General features: G+C 36.6%; 1 protein-coding gene across 4 annotated transcripts in view; it reads left to right on the top strand.

The window, feature by feature from the left end:
- XRCC5 (X-ray repair cross complementing 5) overlaps positions 1-17,607 on the top strand; it is a 48,049-nt gene that overhangs the window by 6,732 nt on the left and 23,710 nt on the right. For 3 of the 4 annotated variants that reach the window (XM_027879735.1, XM_027879742.1, XM_027879727.1), the window contains exons 6-13: positions 2,641-2,829; positions 5,714-5,828; positions 7,220-7,358; positions 9,350-9,462; positions 12,923-12,985; positions 13,678-13,815; positions 14,472-14,562; positions 15,716-15,843. In XM_027879735.1, the coding sequence (XP_027735536.1) occupies positions 2,641-2,829; positions 5,714-5,828; positions 7,220-7,358; positions 9,350-9,462; positions 12,923-12,985; positions 13,678-13,815; positions 14,472-14,562; positions 15,716-15,843 (976 nt within the window). The remainder of the gene's footprint in view (positions 1-2,640; positions 2,830-5,713; positions 5,829-7,219; positions 7,359-9,349; positions 9,463-12,922; positions 12,986-13,677; positions 13,816-14,471; positions 14,563-15,715; positions 15,844-17,607) is intronic. The other variant, XM_027879753.1, reaches the window with a different exon arrangement.

Raw genomic sequence — 17,607 nt, 5'->3', positions numbered from 1 at the left:
AGTGACATGCAAATAAATGTGAAGATGATGGCTTCTCCTCCACTTATCCTTATAGCTTAGAACCACAGTCTAAAATGAGAGACAAAAGATCTATATAAGCAGAGGAAGGGGAAACAGTGAGCCAGAAATAGCCTCAGAAACAGTGGGTTTATCACAGCAACAGCCTAGATCCTTTTAGATGAGGAATTTACTGGCAAAAAATAATAAGGTAGTGTTGCAGATATTTATAGCCTGATTCTGGTGTCAGTAGAAGAGCAAGTCTGAAGAGAAGGGTTTTATATTCACAGCAATGGGCTTGGAAAATGGAAACAATGTCTTACATGTTATAACAGGAGTCCCTTGATTGTCATGGTATGGGCATTGATCTGAAGATTCAGTGTTGGTGCTGAGATCTGTATTAGCTGTTGCATGTGATGGTAACATAGGAAGCCACTGGCCTTCTGGAGAAATTTATTTAAATGCAAATGTTAATGTTTGCTATTTATAACAAATAATTTCACAGGAGAAAGTTAAAGCTGTAGTTTTACTTCCGACCATTTTAGTATTTACTTCTACCTAGATCCACCATTCTGTAAGGAAGAATGTTTGAACTTAATAAATTCATTGAAGCCATTTGCCAATCCCTCTGCAAGATAACGAGAGAGATTAGGTAGGAAAACATGACTGAAAATGATAGACTGATTGTCCACAAAAGATCTTTTTTTGCCAGTGTTTAGGGGAGGCTGAAAGTAAAAATGTCAGGTTCTGTCTACACAGCAAAAGCAGGTATGCTTGTAATGTGCCTTGACATGACCCTCCTGCTTACTTGAGTCGTTGTTGGCAGTGGAGGTGCAACACCATGAACCCTCCAGCCAGTCAGAGTACATCTTTTGGAGACCTGATATTTAGCTCCTGCTTCCTTGTTTCCATACCTGCTTGCTGTGCAGGCTGGCACAGACGTTGATACCATAAGTTGCAGGTTTTTTTCTGTGAGATTTCTGATACATCTTTACGTTTTCTTTGTAATATAGCAAAGAAAAAGGCCCTGGGCTAAGAGAAGCTCAAGGGAAATGTTGCTGTTACAGCATTGGCTGCAAATTTACACGCTGTCTCCCAGCCACATGAGCAGAGGTTGATTTGAGAAATACATGTACAAATGTAAAATACTCGAGGTACTAGTTTAAAAATAATTTCTTGCTGAACCTTGTTGTTTTGTTATAGCCCATGCTTCCCTCTCTTCGGCCCTGTTTATAGATTAGATTGTAAGTTATGGCAGATAGTTGTTTTTCCTCCCTGTTATCAGGTGCCAAGCACACACTGAGCACTGTGAGGGCTGGGTATCATGCAGTTCTCATCACAGTAGTCTCTAGGCATTGTGTAGTGAAAGTAGCCTAACTTTTATGTATCAAAGGTTTGAAACTTTTTGTTGTTGTCATAATAGCTTTAAAATACAGTTTCTCTGTTTATCAGTGGATGCTGCTTCCTAAAAAAGCTTGATCTTTAATTTTGCTCAATTTGATATTGTTGTGTGTATTGTTAACTCTGCTTATTATATATTTCTTGATAAGTTTAGTGAGGACTAATGAGGTGGAAGTATGGTAAGGATCTGTAGGCTACTTTTTTGAAAACATAATACAGTGGTGAACTTATTTTACTTTGTGGAAATGTGGGAAAAAGCATCATGTGGCTCATTCAAAATTGAATCAGATAAAAGACTTGAAAAATCTGCAGGTGTTATGAGGCGCACAGAGTAGAGGATCTTACACATCTTTCTTTTCTGTGTTTATTATACCTAGTTAACTCTCCTATATTTTGAAGAGCAGCAAAATCGTTTTATCTATAACCCCTGGCTAAATTTTTAAGTCTGATTCATGAAGTGCAGGAAAATGTGTCATCTTCAGTCAGAAATTCACCAAGTGTTGTAAGCTATTAAAATCTCAAAGAGTAGCATTTAATGCAGAAATACCTAATAGCCTCACTGCAGAGAACGTCCCATTTGCTGACATTTGGAGCCAATACAGAATCACAGGCCTGGAATGGCCTTTAACAAGTCATCTAGAGCAGTCCTCTGCTTCAGACTGGGCTGGGTGTATGCATGTCACTGCCGACCAGTGTTTGTCTAATCTTCTGGTAAAGATTTACTGTGAGAGTGGAGACTGTTTTCTCTCCTCAGGCAGTTGGTTTTAGAGATTATGGTTTGAAATGCCTTTATGAGGTTTTTGAATATCTGACCTGACTCCATGTGATTGGAGTGCAGGCTGAATATGAAGAACTCATTGTTTCCTTCTTCTCTGCAACAGCCTTTTATATGTAAGGCTGTCTTGCCATCTGATTCACTTCTCTATGGACTTTATTTTGTTGAATCTTTTTTCACAGATCTGCTTTTTAATGAGCATTAACTTTACTATCTAATTCATTCCTATATGTGGACGTCTTTATTGCTGCATGATACCCAGAAATGGTGCATCACTCTGGTCAAGATGTTACCAATGCCAGTTAAACCCAACAGACTACTTCATTTGTTTTCCAAGCCATGTGGCTCTTTATACATCTGACTGCAGCTAAATAGAATTATTGATCCTTATAAAAATTTTCTTTTGTTTTGATTGGTTATTTTAATAAAGAAAAAATCAAACTAACTGCTTCTGCTTGTGTTCTTAGTCTACCATTTCAAGTGGTTATTGATGATGGAAGTGGAGATAAAATTGCCAGTGTACATTCGCGTATGCACAGAAACTCATTTCCAATAAAGGGTTTAACTGAACAACAGAAACAAGGTATTGATGTGGTGAGGAAACTCATGCATACTTTGGATGAAGAAGGAGGACTGGAAGAAATTTATACTTTCAGGTAAACTTGGCTAATCCTATTTATTGTATTATAAATTTACTTTCTGGTTTCTTCTCTGAAAGATGAAATTAATTAAGTAGTCAATCCCTTGACTTACTGTTTCAGTGAAGTCAGTGAATTTTATAACTTACTGTACACTTAGTCCCTTCCATGCAGCTTCTTAGTAACTTTAGAATAAGTAGAAGAGCTTACAGATTTCAGAGGAAAATGAATTTTCTATATCTATATTTAAAGAAAAAAATGGTTGTCTTACATCTTTAGTGTTGGAAGATTTTGGAGGTAGTGTTTCTGTATATGACATTTCATGAGCATATTATGGAAGGAGATGAAATTTGTGACATAGTACAGCTAGAACATTTGCATTTAATGGTAACCTGTGTTCCTTGGTCTCAAACTTCTTTTAGCTCACTTTGATAAACTCCTACAAATGTTTTGAGTAGTGTTGTTTGTTGAATCCTGCGCTCTAACCACAGTCAACTGTGACAAACCATGTATTTTTTCAGCAGCATTCCTAATGCAAGAATTGAAAGACGGTTTTTCACTTCTTGTTTCCCCAATGAAAGAAGAAAAATTTGTGTCTCTGAAAAACTGTAGCTAATGAAATATCCAAGACTTTTCCACATAGGGGTTGTCTCACTTGGGCAACAGGCAAAATGCATCTACATACCTTATTGAAGTCTGATGTTACTGACTTAGTTTCTTTTCTGCAGTTATGAAGTGTGGTCTTTTAGACCACAGAAAGCTCAGCAGACCATAGCTGTAATGTGATTATCCAGTGTAATTTTTACATAAGGATGGTACCTGTAGGTTTACATGCTGTTATTCATCTTTTTATTTGTGGGGTTTCCTTTCCTCACCCAGCTCAGCTGATGGTCTTTGTATCTCAGCAACCAGTTAAACTGCTACTTGAGTGTTACTGTGCAACAGTGAAGAAATATGTACCACTGTATATGTGTGCCATATTAGTCAAGAGAGCAATCTGAGTCTCTAGAAAAAAGCAGGCTTTGTCATTGCATCAAAAGACTGCACAGAAAATTGGTATCTTTCCTGGACCATTTATCTTTTAGGATAATCCATATGCATGAAGCTACCATGTGGCTTGGCCTCTTCTTTATACTTTTTTTATCCCAGGCTGTGGCTGCTGTATAAGCTGTTTTTGTGCCATACTTTCAGGGCAAATCCAAAATCTCTGAATAAATAGGCATTTGGCTAATAGATTAAAGCTTTAGTTGAAAAAGTTGTTAAGGAATATGTGAGGGTTTAGATGTAATTAAGTTGCTTATCAAGCTTTAAGAGGCCAGCTTTGCAAATCTGTCATGATAATTGACCAACTCAGATACACTCTCCGTTTTCCTAGAGTTATTATTCCTGCTGGTAAAAATATTTCAACACTTGTAGAAATAAATTAGCCATGCCAGGAAAGCAAGTGAGGAAGTTTTGTTGAGATTTTTTTAAGTTGTGATATTCTGGACAGGAATGTCCTGTGCCTCTAGGGGAGGGGATTGGAGAGCACAGGACAAGGGACATGTTCTTAAAATACAAGTTGAATGTACATTTACTAGAGTTTGATTTTATGAGCTGTCTTTGATAACAGGCAGCATTTTTCTTCAGTAAGAAATTAAAGGATGGAGTTAAGGAATTGAGCTTAAATGACATTCTTAGGCATTTGGCAGTTACATATTTGATTTTCACATTTGTCCTGGAGTCTGTGTGTTGCAGTACTTTTAATGATGTAGTAACAGATTCTTCTTAAAAATCCTATATTGGCATCTTTGCTAGGAAAAAAAAAAAAGTCCTCCCTTCCTTTCCCTAAGGAAAAAAAATAAAAGAGGAAATTCAGTGTTTATCTTGTTATAAAAATCCCAGTACGTTTTCCCCTTTCATTGTGCTTCTGTTAGAATTTAAAAAAAAAAAACAAACCAACTCATCCTAAGAAACCTGAAAAGTAGAATGAATTTTGTACTGGTGTTTTTAGCAGTTGATCTTGATTTCTACCAGAGAAGTGCTTTAATCAAGAGAGAGGTAGATTTTGAGTTTTATCATAATGTGAAAAAAGATGAGGTCAGCATTGTTCTATCTGTGCTTCATGCAATAAAAAAATTTGAGAGCTTTCTTTGTGTTGGAATTTTACAGCTAAATAGCCAGTACAGTTTATATGAGCTGAAAACTGTTCTGGAGTGTCAACCTATTTGAATTCACAATGATATATTATAAATTACTGTGAATTTTTAATTGTTGGCCTCCATTGCTTAAAGTTGTGGAATTAAATTAACGCTTTCTAATATAAAATCATTACAGTTCTTTTTTTTTGTGTATGTTTTTTTAATTTTTGTGTCTACTGATTGGGCTAGGAACAGTCAAAGTGACTTCTTTCATTCTGACAAAATGCCCTTAAAATAATGAGTTCATTAGTACTGTATTAAAAGAACTGTCAAAAGTTAAGTTGTACAGGAACAAAATCCTTGCACTGGAAATTGGATTCTTCACCTTCACTGTAGAAAATGTTTTACCACTTAGAGACCCTTTTCTAATTTGTGAGGTTCAGCTATAGCTCCATGTCCAAACTGGGTGAGCACAGATAAATGTGAAATGCATAGTAAGCGATTGTGTAGTTTCACCACAAGACCTAACACAGCATCTTTAAACCTTAATGTCACAGCACCCACCATAAAGGCTCAACATGGGCATAATCTACTGTACCACCTCTTTTTTCCATTCTCTTTTCTGACAGTGTTTAATGATACAGTTTGTTTTCTAACGCTTAGTGCAGTCTAAGATAAAACAAACAGTTGGACTTAAACATTTCCTTAAAGAGAGTGTATTGTCTAAAATATTTTGTTATAGTTCACCAGAGTTTATTTGTTTTCCCAATTCCTTCCTTTAGAGAGAGTCTGGAACGTCTTTCAATGTTTAAGAAAATAGAAAGAAGGCCTATGCCTTGGCCCTGCCAGCTCACTATTGGTTCTAATCTGTCCATAAGGATTGTGGCCTACAAAGCAGTAAGTTCATAAAATCATGTATTTTAATGTAATTTGGCAACAAGTTAGGTGCAGCTGCATCTTTTTTTCCTTAAAGCTAAGAAAATAAAAGATAAAACAACAACCCAGATAATTAGGATAGAGATTTCTATGTGCTTAGAAGCCAGTACATCTAAAACTGTGGTTCCCACAGCAACTTCACCATACTTTATACATGTTAAATAACTAAAATTTACAATGTACAGAAATAGAAGTAATTGCTGTCTACGCTGTGACACTTAATGGTATTGAAGTCCACGAACCTGATTAAGAATGCTGTGGTTGTTGAAGCTTTACATTCAGCATCACTGATATGTCTGCAACTCCAGTGAGACATAAATATCTCCCCAGGCATGAGAGGAATTTTGCACATGTGTGTGTAAAACGGTGGCTTTAAATGTTTTACCAGCCATTGTTTCAAATCCTATCTCTTGTTATTTCAGACTTGGAAAAAAAAAAAGGTGCATTTTTTCAGCTTGTTTGTCTTGTACTGTTTGGTGGAGCTTGGGCCCGATCTGTTTCCCTTACATTTTTATTGGGTCCTTCATGCAGTGCTAGGAAGAAGTAAGTGTATTTAAGCACAGAAAATGTGCAAATTTCCAGTTATAAAATAGTTAATGGGTAACTATATAGTGTGGCAGTATTGATGGATCTGGTGAGATAGAGATTAATTGGTTTGTTATTTGAACTCAGGACTAGGAGTCTGGTATAAAAGTAGAAATATATCTGATTTCTGACAGATAAGCATACTCGCCTTGAAAGAGGTCAGCTTTCTATTTATACTTATTCATAATTTTTTATTAGGCTATTGTGCCAGACCTGTGCAAATATGCAGGAAGAGTCCCCTCCCAGAGGTTCTTACACAGAAAATAAACTAAGTTTGGAAGAATAAGGAACATGAACTGAGTGACTGGCCTGAGGTCATACAGCAGTCCTGCTGATGTAATCTATTTGCTGTTTCTGCCTATTCTACACTTTTCTTCTCATGGACTAACTATACCATCAGTTACACTTAAGTTGAGAGAAAAGAGAGGGCTATAGGAAGTAAAATAAATAACAAGCAAGTAACATGTTATCCTGTGACTTAGACTTCCGAAAATGACTTAATCTAAGGGTTTAATGAGTAACCAAGAGAAATATGCAGTCAATGTGCTGCAGTTCACGTGTGAATCTGATACAGATGAAACAGTGTGGTGGAAGCACTGTGGTAGCAGCCAGAAATGCATATTTGGGGCTGTCATTATTGGTCCTTTATTGGCAAAACAGGGCAGCACTGTGTTGAAAAAAATTTTTTTTTTTTGTCCTTTTCTGTTAAGTACTCTGTGTCCCATTGAAATGTTAAACATTCCTTTTGTTTGAATTCTGATATCAAGGTCACAGAAGAGAAGGTGAAAAAAATTTGGACAGTTGTGGATGCTAAAACCCTTAGAAGAGAGGATGTGCAGAAAGAAACTGTTTACTGCTTGAATGATGACGATGAGACAGAGGTTCAAAAAGATGATACTATTCAAGGTACAACATCTTTATGTGCACCCTGAAGACAAACTGAAGATAATGGCTTATACTCTTAAGTCATTTAAGTGCCTTTTAGTTTATACCTTGATGCCTAACTGGGATCTTAGAATGTGAACTCTGCAGGCTGATGGAACACAGCAACTGTTATGTGAGACTCTTTGTCTTCCCATATTTTAGAAATTCTTACTTTTGCCAGTATTAGGAATAATAGCAATATCCCCACGTGGAACTTGGGGGGCACTACAGCTTCCTAAACTATACTCCGTGGGGGTCCATACCTCAATTCTGTAGTGAGTAGTGCTGCTACTTTTGTTCTGTTTTCAGGTCTTCTGCTGTACTGATAACACAAATGCTTTCATAGCACTGCTTTTTTCTAGATGAGCAACTTCTCTAGTTATTCTGCAATTGGAAAGATGAAACCATCAAAGGAAGGTTTAGTGTTCAAGAGTCTTTTAGCTTTAAGAGGTTCAATCTGAAGTAGTGGTATGCAGAACACTTCTCTTAGAACCTGCAGCTTCTTTCTGAGCAGATTAATTTCCTTAGAAGACTAAGGCCCCAGAAACAGCAGGAAATATGTACTTATTTTTAAAAATGGAGTTAAGCAAATCTGTTTAATGTTTTGCAATTGTATAGATGTATTTTGTTACTAGTTTTTCTTCTTTCCTTTGCTGTTTGAATCCCACACAATTAGGGCAACTATGTTAACTATAAAGGGCAGAACTATTCAGATAACAGTGCTGTTGAATGAATAACATAAATCGAAAATTAAGATAAATACTGGGTTTTTTTTGTTAAATCTTTTTCAATTGGAGTATTCATGGAGGTGTTTTGTAGCAGTATCAGGTAAAGTCCCAATGACAGTGTGATTTTCTTTAAGTAGAAATGGTAGTTAGAAGCTAATAGTCTATTTATGTTTTATAACTTGAAAACTGTGTAAAAAAAATCCACTTCTTACAGTGAATATATTTCGAAGCATTTGTGACTGTTCTCAGTTAATCTGCTGACTGCTTATGTTAGTAAGTAGTGGTGGGATACTAGTAAAAAAGAACTTATGAACAGTTCAATGTGAACAAAAGAACCAAAAATTTCTCTATCAGTGGTGTGATATTTCTTATGTTTTATAGAGCTACTGATGCCTCCTGGACTTTTGCAGATCATTTGAGAAATGTCATAATTAGAGAATACTTTGTCTTTGCAGCACCCACACTGCAATTTCTTTCATTCTAGCAGTGTGATTGCTTTTCCGATTGCAGGAAAATATATCTGCTTGTAGGTTTTTCCTCCAGGGATTTACCTCTGCTCCTTCTGCTTTCTTTGCACATGAGGATATCATCCTTAATCTGTGGCAGTATAATAAAGTGATGATGTTACAGTGAGGATATTGGAGCTTGAGGTAGGGGCATAAGCAGTTGGAACAGATGATACCTCTGAGAAATTACAGCTTCCGACTTAGTGGAGATATACCTGTAGTGTAAGGCATGGGAAGTAAAACACGAATATGTATAGAAAGACTAGTTCTGCATACAAGAGTGTTTTGGTTTTCCATTGTGTGAGGGTGTATTTTGCTTCCATTGTTAATACATTTTATTCCCTGAGTCTTTTCAGGTGTCATCTCCTGTAGTATGATTTGTGGTGTGTTTGAAGTTTTTCATATTATATTTGCAGAGAGTGTTGCAATCTGTTTGCTGAAATCTATTCTGTGAGCATAACTTTGGGCAAGATGTTCGGTTCCCTTACTTTCATTCCTGCTCTCTGAGGGTTCTTTTGTTACATAAAATGATGTACAAGGAGTGCAACTGCTGTTCATGAAGTACAAAATGTGTATATGGGTGTGTGGTTTTTTTTGTTAACAGAGAAAGTAATTTGATGAGCATGTGTGGAACTTAGCTGTGGGGCATGAATGCATTGTTAAAATATTCAGAGAGCTAATTCTGGTGTTAAAATTGTGGGCCCATATGCTTACCAGATGCTCTTCTCTTGTTCTCCAGGTTTTCGGTATGGGAGTGATATAGTTCCTTTTTCCAAGGAAGATGAAGAGCAAATGAAATACAAAACAGAAGGGAAATGTTTTTCTGTTTTGGGATTCACTAGATCCTCTCAGGTATGGTAATAAATTTCTTCCTATTCAACTTCCTGGGTTATTCAGTACAATTGATCTTGGTTTGAATTCACTAAAGTCAAGGTATTGTACTGGATTTCAGTATTGGGAATTGGGCATCTGCAGTCAGGTATGCAGGAGTGACTTGCTGATTCTAGTGCATGTAAGCAGTATGTGGTCTTGTGAAGGAGAGAAGCTCATAAATGTGGCTATTGGACCCTCAGGTGAAGCCAGAACCACTGAACTCAGATCTCTGCAAAGTGAAGACTGAGGTATTGCGGTCTCATTTCATCTCACAAACTTAAATATTGATGCCAGACCTGCAGCAGAAGATGGTCTGTCTTGTCTTCAGCTCATGCAGCAGCCTTTCTGGCTTTGTCCAGCCACGAGTGTGGCTTCTTTTTAACAGAAGAAGCTTAACATTATCGTTAAAAAAAGTGTGAGAGCTGGGTCCATTAATTCAGTTTCATAAGGATTAGTTTGTGAACTGTAACTTTCTTATTTCTACTGTTAAAAAAAACTAAATGTAGCGAAGGCTTCTTAGGACTTAGACAAAGATAATATCGTTCAAAAACTCTCCATATTTCCATGAGGTTCTTGGTGTTTGTGTGCACTTACCTGTACTTGGGATATTGACTTTGCTATTCTTTTTCCCTGACAATTTTAAGAAACTTACATTAAGCAAGTACCTTAATAAAAGTTATCTAGCACAAGGTGATTTCCTGCAGGAAATCCAGGACTTAGGAATTAGGAAAGCCTTAGGCAAAGGCTTATCAAAGCTATTCTTGAAGCAGGACACATGACGAGAAGGTACAGAGATGTAAGTGCCAAGTAATTGCTGGGGATGTTAGCTACTCCCTCTCTTTTTTCTCCAGGATATTTCAGCACAAGGTGACTGAAACTTTTACTCTTCTTGGAGTTGTCTGCACCCAGTTCTCTTCACCAGTCAAAACTGAAATGAAATCATAGGGCAGCTGTACACCTTCTGTTTTGACAGCTCCCAGCCCTCCTGCTCTTTGACATGTCTCAGTGCCTGAACAAAGTAGAACCCCTGTTGAAGGCTGAGGAATCATTACCTCTACCAGGAAGGAAATAATAGAATAGGAGGTATCTGAGGGAGCTTATTCCCAAGCAGGTGTAACTAAACATAGTTTTACTTTACTGTACAGTTGGCACAGAGGCTCGTGTGTGTTGCTGGATGTGTGCTTAAGACTACTGCAGTGCAGTGTTCAAAAACATATTATTAACTGAGAAGCCAGGAAGTTATGTTGATTTATTGAAATGCAAAGCCAGCCTAAATGAAAAGTGTATCCTGATTGTTCCTTGAGGACTTTTGGAACTTAGTTGTTAAGAAACACGGGAGCTTGTGTACTGCAAGTAATTGATGGAGGAAACGTATTGGGCTTGAGCTTATGTGCCCTAAATTAGTGTTGAGAACTGCCAAATCCTGCACCAGAAAGTAGATCTAACAAGGGAAATGTGTGTGAATCCAGTGTTTCAATGAGACAGTTTCTTGCATCTCTTCATATGTCATTAGCTTACAACTGACTCTTATTGTCTTCATTTAATTCTTAAGATGTATTTCACAATGAGTAGAGTTTTCTTATGCTGGAGGTTGACCTCCTCTTTTGACTTGAAATCTGACTTTTATTGAAAATGGAAACTAAAAGGGAAACAGATGAGAAAAATTATGCTCCTGTAAGTGAGCTGTTATCTTATATGGGTTTTTATTTTCCCACCTGTGGTCAGATAGTGCAGTAATACCTCCAACTACATAGTTAATAATTGTAGGAATACTATCAGTTTTAGGAATATTTTTGATTCACATAAATATGCATTGAAGAATTAACAATTTGGTTTTCTAATTTTTCCATGCACAAAATACTGTGCGTTAGCAAAATATGCTTTTGCAAATATTTGCAGAAAGAAATACTGCTTTTGATTAGTATATAATTTTGTTGTCTGTGGATTTTGTAATGAATAGAAATTATATCTAAGTGTGCTCTGGTCCTGTAGCTAGGAGTGTGAGTAGTTATGACCAGTAGTAGAAGCATATACCTCAGTGGAATAAAATTATTCAGGTGTGATTGCAGAATTAAAATTACAGTGTATAGATAATAATATCAGAAACTTTTTGACTAAAACTGGAATTTTCAAGACCTGTGCTTTCCTTAAGTTTTGGATCCTAAATGTTATTGTTTGGAATCATAAAACTGACACTATTCAACTATATGTTTTATAAAAATTTTTTCTTCTTAAAACTTAGGAGGAAAGATAATTTATTATTAACTAGAAAAACTGGAACAACTCCAAATACATAATTAAAGAAGGAATAGAACAACCTTATATTATTTTCTTGAGTTATTCACATCCCTCAGGAAAGAAGATCAGAGGGCGCTTAAACTTTGATTTTTAATTTATAAGCCGTGCCATGTAAATTGAGAAATAATACTTAAAAATGTTACAAAGGGACAATTTTTTTTTTTTTGCAAACAAAAAAGGTGTAGTGATACACACATCTAGTTGCTTGTGCTATACTGAACATAAAATTTCCTGAGCTTTTAAAGACAGAAAGCAAAGAATGATTGCAGGTAGAATAATCTGAGCTGAAGAATTGTGCTGTAACAGTAAATAGGTCTGCTCTGGTGCAATTGTCACTGACTTCAACAAACCTATAGTAAGTTGCTAAATGAAGAAGATATAATAAAAAGATGAAAGAAAAAATTAAAAAAAAAAAGTAATGATATTAGTTTTGAGACTAATTTGAAGAATTTTTTTGTTTAACAGAGAGAGGTCATTTTAACCAGCGTTCATAGTAGTGTGCAGTCTTTGTGACAGGTTTTCCACTATTGCAGTGTATCTGTGCTTGTGTCTCAGTCTTTGTAGCTCCAACTATGCCAGTGATGTCCCTTCATGAAACTAAATTTTTTTGTTTCTGAGCCAGCCATGTTCATGAACAGAATAAACTCTGCTAACAGAACTACTTCTTTGCCAGCACAGCTGTATATACTCCATGTTACTGTCAAAGTAGGTTTATTAATTAAGGATGCAACATTTTTCAGCTCCTTTTTGATGTATCTTTGCTAGAAAAAATGAATAACATAGATGTGATGTCATTTGGATTAGGTCTTGTATTAACTACTGTGGTTTTTCACACTGACTTTTGAGTTACTGCATTATTATTCAGACTGGTAACAGCTGCAGATACCAGTCTTTCATTCCTGCCCATTGGTAGGAAGATATGAGAATATCCTGCCCAGTATGATTGAATATCCATATTGTGTGATAAATGGAGATGTAGGCTTACAATGCATTAACATACAGGGCTTTAACCTCTTTGCACAGTAATGATTCAAGTGAGAAGCCACAAAATTTGATGTTAGTTGTTTTGTAATTTAATTGGTCCGGTTGCATTAGTGATGTTTTCTTTACATCAAGCTACCTTTTGACCATTTGCATCTAGATCCAGAGGCATTACTACATGGGCAACCAGGTTCTGAAGGTCTTTGCAGCCAAAGATGATGAGGTAAGGTGAACTGAAGTTTAATGCTATTTAATGCTGAAGGTATTTTACTGTGGAATAGAAAAGAATAGTAGTGGCGCTTGAGATTGTCTTGTCTTCCTGCCTTAATAAATACTTTTAATGAAACTTACAGAAGTCTTGTTCCATTGCCCTTTAGGGTGAAAAGAATTTTAGGGTGAAATGAATACAGTATCTCATGAATAATGAGCAACTGGTAGATACTATGTTTGTGCGAGGGCATGTGGAACCTGAAATTGGTGCTTAAGTCCATTCTCCTGCAGAGCAACAGTGTGTCCTATCCCGTGTTATTTAGAACAGACCTCCAAATTATTTTAAGTATTGGAGGTAAAAAATTCACTGTAGTGCATTTAATGAGTTCCTTTCAGGGTCTGACTTCCCTCCCTTTCTCTTTCCCTTGTAATACTTCTGAGAGCTCTTTTTTTGCTGATGAAAAAGGTGGAATGTGCTGGATCTGAAGTTTACTCAGCTTTGAATGGATCCACTATCAGGATGAGGTTTGACCTTTCTGCTTCTTCAGTTTTTGAGCATGAAAAATGCTTGTGTTCAAGTTACAGCTGAAATGGGAACTAGTCTTCACTAAATCGGTGCTTTTGAATTCACTGTGAAAGATGTATTTTGGCAGATGAATAAGAACTTGCATGATTCTGTTACCTCTTTTCCCCCACTCCCCCCAGAATGCAGCAGTTGCTTTTTCTGCCCTTGTTCGTGCGCTGGATGAGTTGAAAGTGGTAGCTATTGTGCGCTACGCTTATGACAGAAGGAGCAACCCGCAAATTGGAGTAGCTTTTCCGTATATCAAAGAGGCATATGAGGTAATTTTTCACTCTTACCCTTCTGCAGAGAGCCTTCTGAGAGACCAGAAGCAACACAGTATGTCAGAATTTTTGCAGCATATGTTTCAGCTGATCTTAGTTACGAGCGACTATTGAAAGAGCTAAATATGTATATGGCTGAGCAGTGACGGAGGTGGGGGCGGATGCAACAATCTTCAGACTTTTGAAGGATATAAACATAAAGGACAGAAAGGAATTTTTTAGGGTGGCATGAACTGGAGGAGGTATTTGAGTAAAGAAAAAATGAGGCAGAGAATGTTAAAAACCAAAACCAACTTTTGATTCTGAAACACAGTAAGCTATGATAAAACCTCCCAAAGCGCCAGTATATGGATTATTTAAAACATGGCTGGTTGGAACTGTGCACAAGAAAAAGGGATCAGAAGGCCTGGGAGATCTTTATTCCACCAGTAGAAAAATGAGGAATGCAGCCATCAGTAAATTATAAAATATAATTGTGTGTTTTATTTTGATTAAAACTGTTGCTCTGTAAATATTTTATTTTAATTTTTGAATACACACAGGCAGTAGGTCTTCAGATTTTTCTTATGTTTATATTGTCCTGATAAGGCACTCTGGGGATACAGATTCCTTTTTTCTTCAGGCTCAGTTGTTTCTTCTTTGCTCTTGCTCAGTGTCTCATCTATGTGCAACTACCCTACATGGAAGACCTAAGACAGTACATATTTTCATCCTTGAAAAACAATAAAAAATGCATTCCTACAGGTAAGGTATTTGCTGGTCACCTGGAAGAGTAACCTTCTTGTCATCTTCTAAGATGCTCTAAAAGAGTTAAAATATTTGACTGTCCAATGAAAACATAAGTTATGTCATTATTTTGCCTTGGGGGAAAAAATCCCAGCCATTTGGGCATCCTTTATGGTGATGTCATCTTGAAGTGTAAGCGTGTATCGAAGCATTGCCACAGAGTTGCAGGCTCATCAGACTTGGAGTTTGCAGGCTGTCCTTTAAACTGTCCTGTTAAATGACTAAATGGCCAAACCTTGTGGGATCTACAGTGTGTGATTATCAGGCTAGAATTAGAACAGAGGCAGCTGCTCCACTGGTGCAAAGCTGGTCCTGCAGCCAGTTGCAGTATGGCCTGTTAATATAGTGCATAAAGACTGTATTTTCTGTGGTGTGTTGTTTATTAAAGTGTGCACCTACTGGTGTCCAGATTCAGGTGGAGGGCATCTTTGGAGAACCATAGAACATTCAACCACACAAAGCTTGACTCGCTGTTCTGAGAATTTTGCACAGCAATGAGTCTCTGAATGGATGTAGTTTAAAATCCACTCCTACTTCTTTCAGTTGTTATGAGATCCATTGAATGGGCACCTGCACATTAGGGTATACATAGCCTGCTGGTTTGTTTCTTTAACAGTTTCTATTTTCTTGCCTGTAACCAGCAGTTTGAGAACAAATTTAAAACTTGTCTTACCAAAGCAGTAGTTGACTGTTGTGAACTGTGTTAATTTGCATTCATAACTTAAAAAATTTATATTATGCCATTTAGTTTTTCAAACCAACTGTTCTCCTTATTTTCTAAGTGGCCTATAAACCTTCTGTTGCAAATGAAAACATCTTGAAAAAGAAAAGAAAATTAAAGCAGAAAGGCAACAATAATTGAGGTCTTGGGGAAAAAAAGAAAAGGCTTTATGACTTTACACTGCAGTCCTTAAATACAGAAGGGGTTTATTATTCTGTCCATTATCCAAATTCTTTATTAGTACATCTAAAAGTGCAGTGTATTCTTGGCATGTAATGACTTGGTAAAAATCTCATGTTGTGAACCGAATCTTCATTTATAAATTGTTTCAAGAAATGCATCCATCTGGAAGTGTATTTAATTTCTCTTTGTATGTAATTGCTGCCTTAGCGGATCAGTTGTCTGCTGTTGACTCATTGATTGATTCAATGAATTTGGTTCATGAAGATGGAGAAACTTTTGAGGACCTGTTTAAGCCCAGCAAAATCCCAAACCCTCACTTTCAGAGGTTATATCAGGTGAGGTGAACTCTATGACATTTTTTTAAAACTTCTTTTGTTAAGACTTTTCATCTCTCTGTCTTTCTCTGATTCACAGTGGAAAGATCTGCATTGTGAAGATGCAGCTATAGAATCTTTTGCATTTTAAGTATGGGGTAGCTGGTGACTTTTATGTTGTCCCTGACATAGATTTATTTTAAAAATTTCCAGTTCCCAGGAAGCAAGAGAAATTATAGCTGTGCTGAGGTCTCTGCAGCACCATCAGTGATATTCACAGGCACTTAGACTAGACAAATAAAAACTTGAATCTCCAGACTGTATTGGGGTGATCACAGCACGGACATAGGCTGAGTCTTCAGCTTTTGGGCAAAGAGAAAAATCAGCTGAAAATCATGGATCTCTTAAGCTTCTCATTCTGTGTCCTATCACTTTTCTCTGCATTATTGCATCTAACAGTTATTTTAAAACAGGTCAGTCTGAGGTTAACTTGGTCAGTAGTAAATGGTTAACGTTGTTGATATTTCAAATGTTCCATTTGGGTGTCTAAGCTGATGCACTTTATGGGCAAGCAGAGTGGTTCACACTTCTTGCAATTATTGTATCAAACTGTCTACATTTTGATTTACATCCTTTCATATCGTGAAGACTTTCATTGTAACTGTGAGGATGAGAGACTTAATTATACATTGGAATTCAAGTATTCAAAAAATGACACAGCAAATTTAAAAATAAGGAAAATTATGTTGCAATTTATGCAGCTGCAGAATTGTGTAGTATACAGAACCATGGAGATATATTGAGTGTGTGACTCTGAAAATTGACCAAAAATGGTATTATAGCAACTATGTTCATCATATCTCAGCAATTCTGAATGATTTATTTCAGTTTACAAGTAGCAAGAAGATGCTTTTTAAGTTAAGAAAACTTACCCTAACTTCCCAAAGCCTTACTACCTTAGTACTTTCAAAAGAGCCAAGGGATCTGAAGGTCACTGAGTGTTTCAGGAACACATGTAAGCCCAGTCTTCAAATCCTACTCTGATTGACACCTGAGGAACTCACTGTTCTCTTCAAATTCTGCCAGTCATACTGACAAGACAATGTGCAACTGAATGCAAGATTTGATCAGTAGAGGGTTATTGCAGGGCAAGAGCTTAAAATGAATTGACCTCTTCACAACTCTTATTTTAGGAAGGATTGTTAAGCTTGGGTGTTACAAAACAAATACGGCTTTTCTTGTAAATGAAACACATAGGGGATAGAATTTCCTCTGTTATATTGCTAGATGCAATTTTGCATTTTTTTGGTTTAGTGGATGTCACCTATCAATGAAAGAGGGTTTTTTTTTGGGGGGTGTGCTGTTTGTCTTCTGAAACAGTGTGATGATGTTGTCCCAGCATTTGAGTCAAGTGCTACTGGAAGAGACTGAGTAACTCACCAGTTTCCTTAGAGGATAATGGGATTTTGTAAGGGTGAATGCTATTGGTAGAAAAAGTATTTATGGACTGTTTGAATGTAGAAGGTAGGATACAGTTTCTATCCATAATGCTTCCTGTTTAGAAAGTTGTAAATTACCAGTCCTCTTAGTGGTTTTTTTGGCTATGAACAGCCCCATTTGTATGTCTTAGTACAAAATTGCTGTTAATCTATATAAGTTATTCTTTGCTGAAAAAAATGTTCCAGATTTTTAGTATTTTGCTCTTAGGCCAAGTGGCACTTCTGGTTCCTTAAGAACCATGAAGAAAAATTATACATCATCTTTTGATTGTAGCCAGTAAATTGA

This window comes from Empidonax traillii, unplaced genomic scaffold (assembly GCF_003031625.1).
Source record: "Empidonax traillii isolate 1590-97213 ecotype Southwest subspecies unplaced genomic scaffold, ASM303162v1 scaffold5:size3517227, whole genome shotgun sequence".
Lineage (NCBI taxonomy): Eukaryota > Metazoa > Chordata > Aves > Passeriformes > Tyrannidae > Empidonax > Empidonax traillii.
This window is presented reverse-complemented; position numbering and strand designations above follow the sequence as displayed.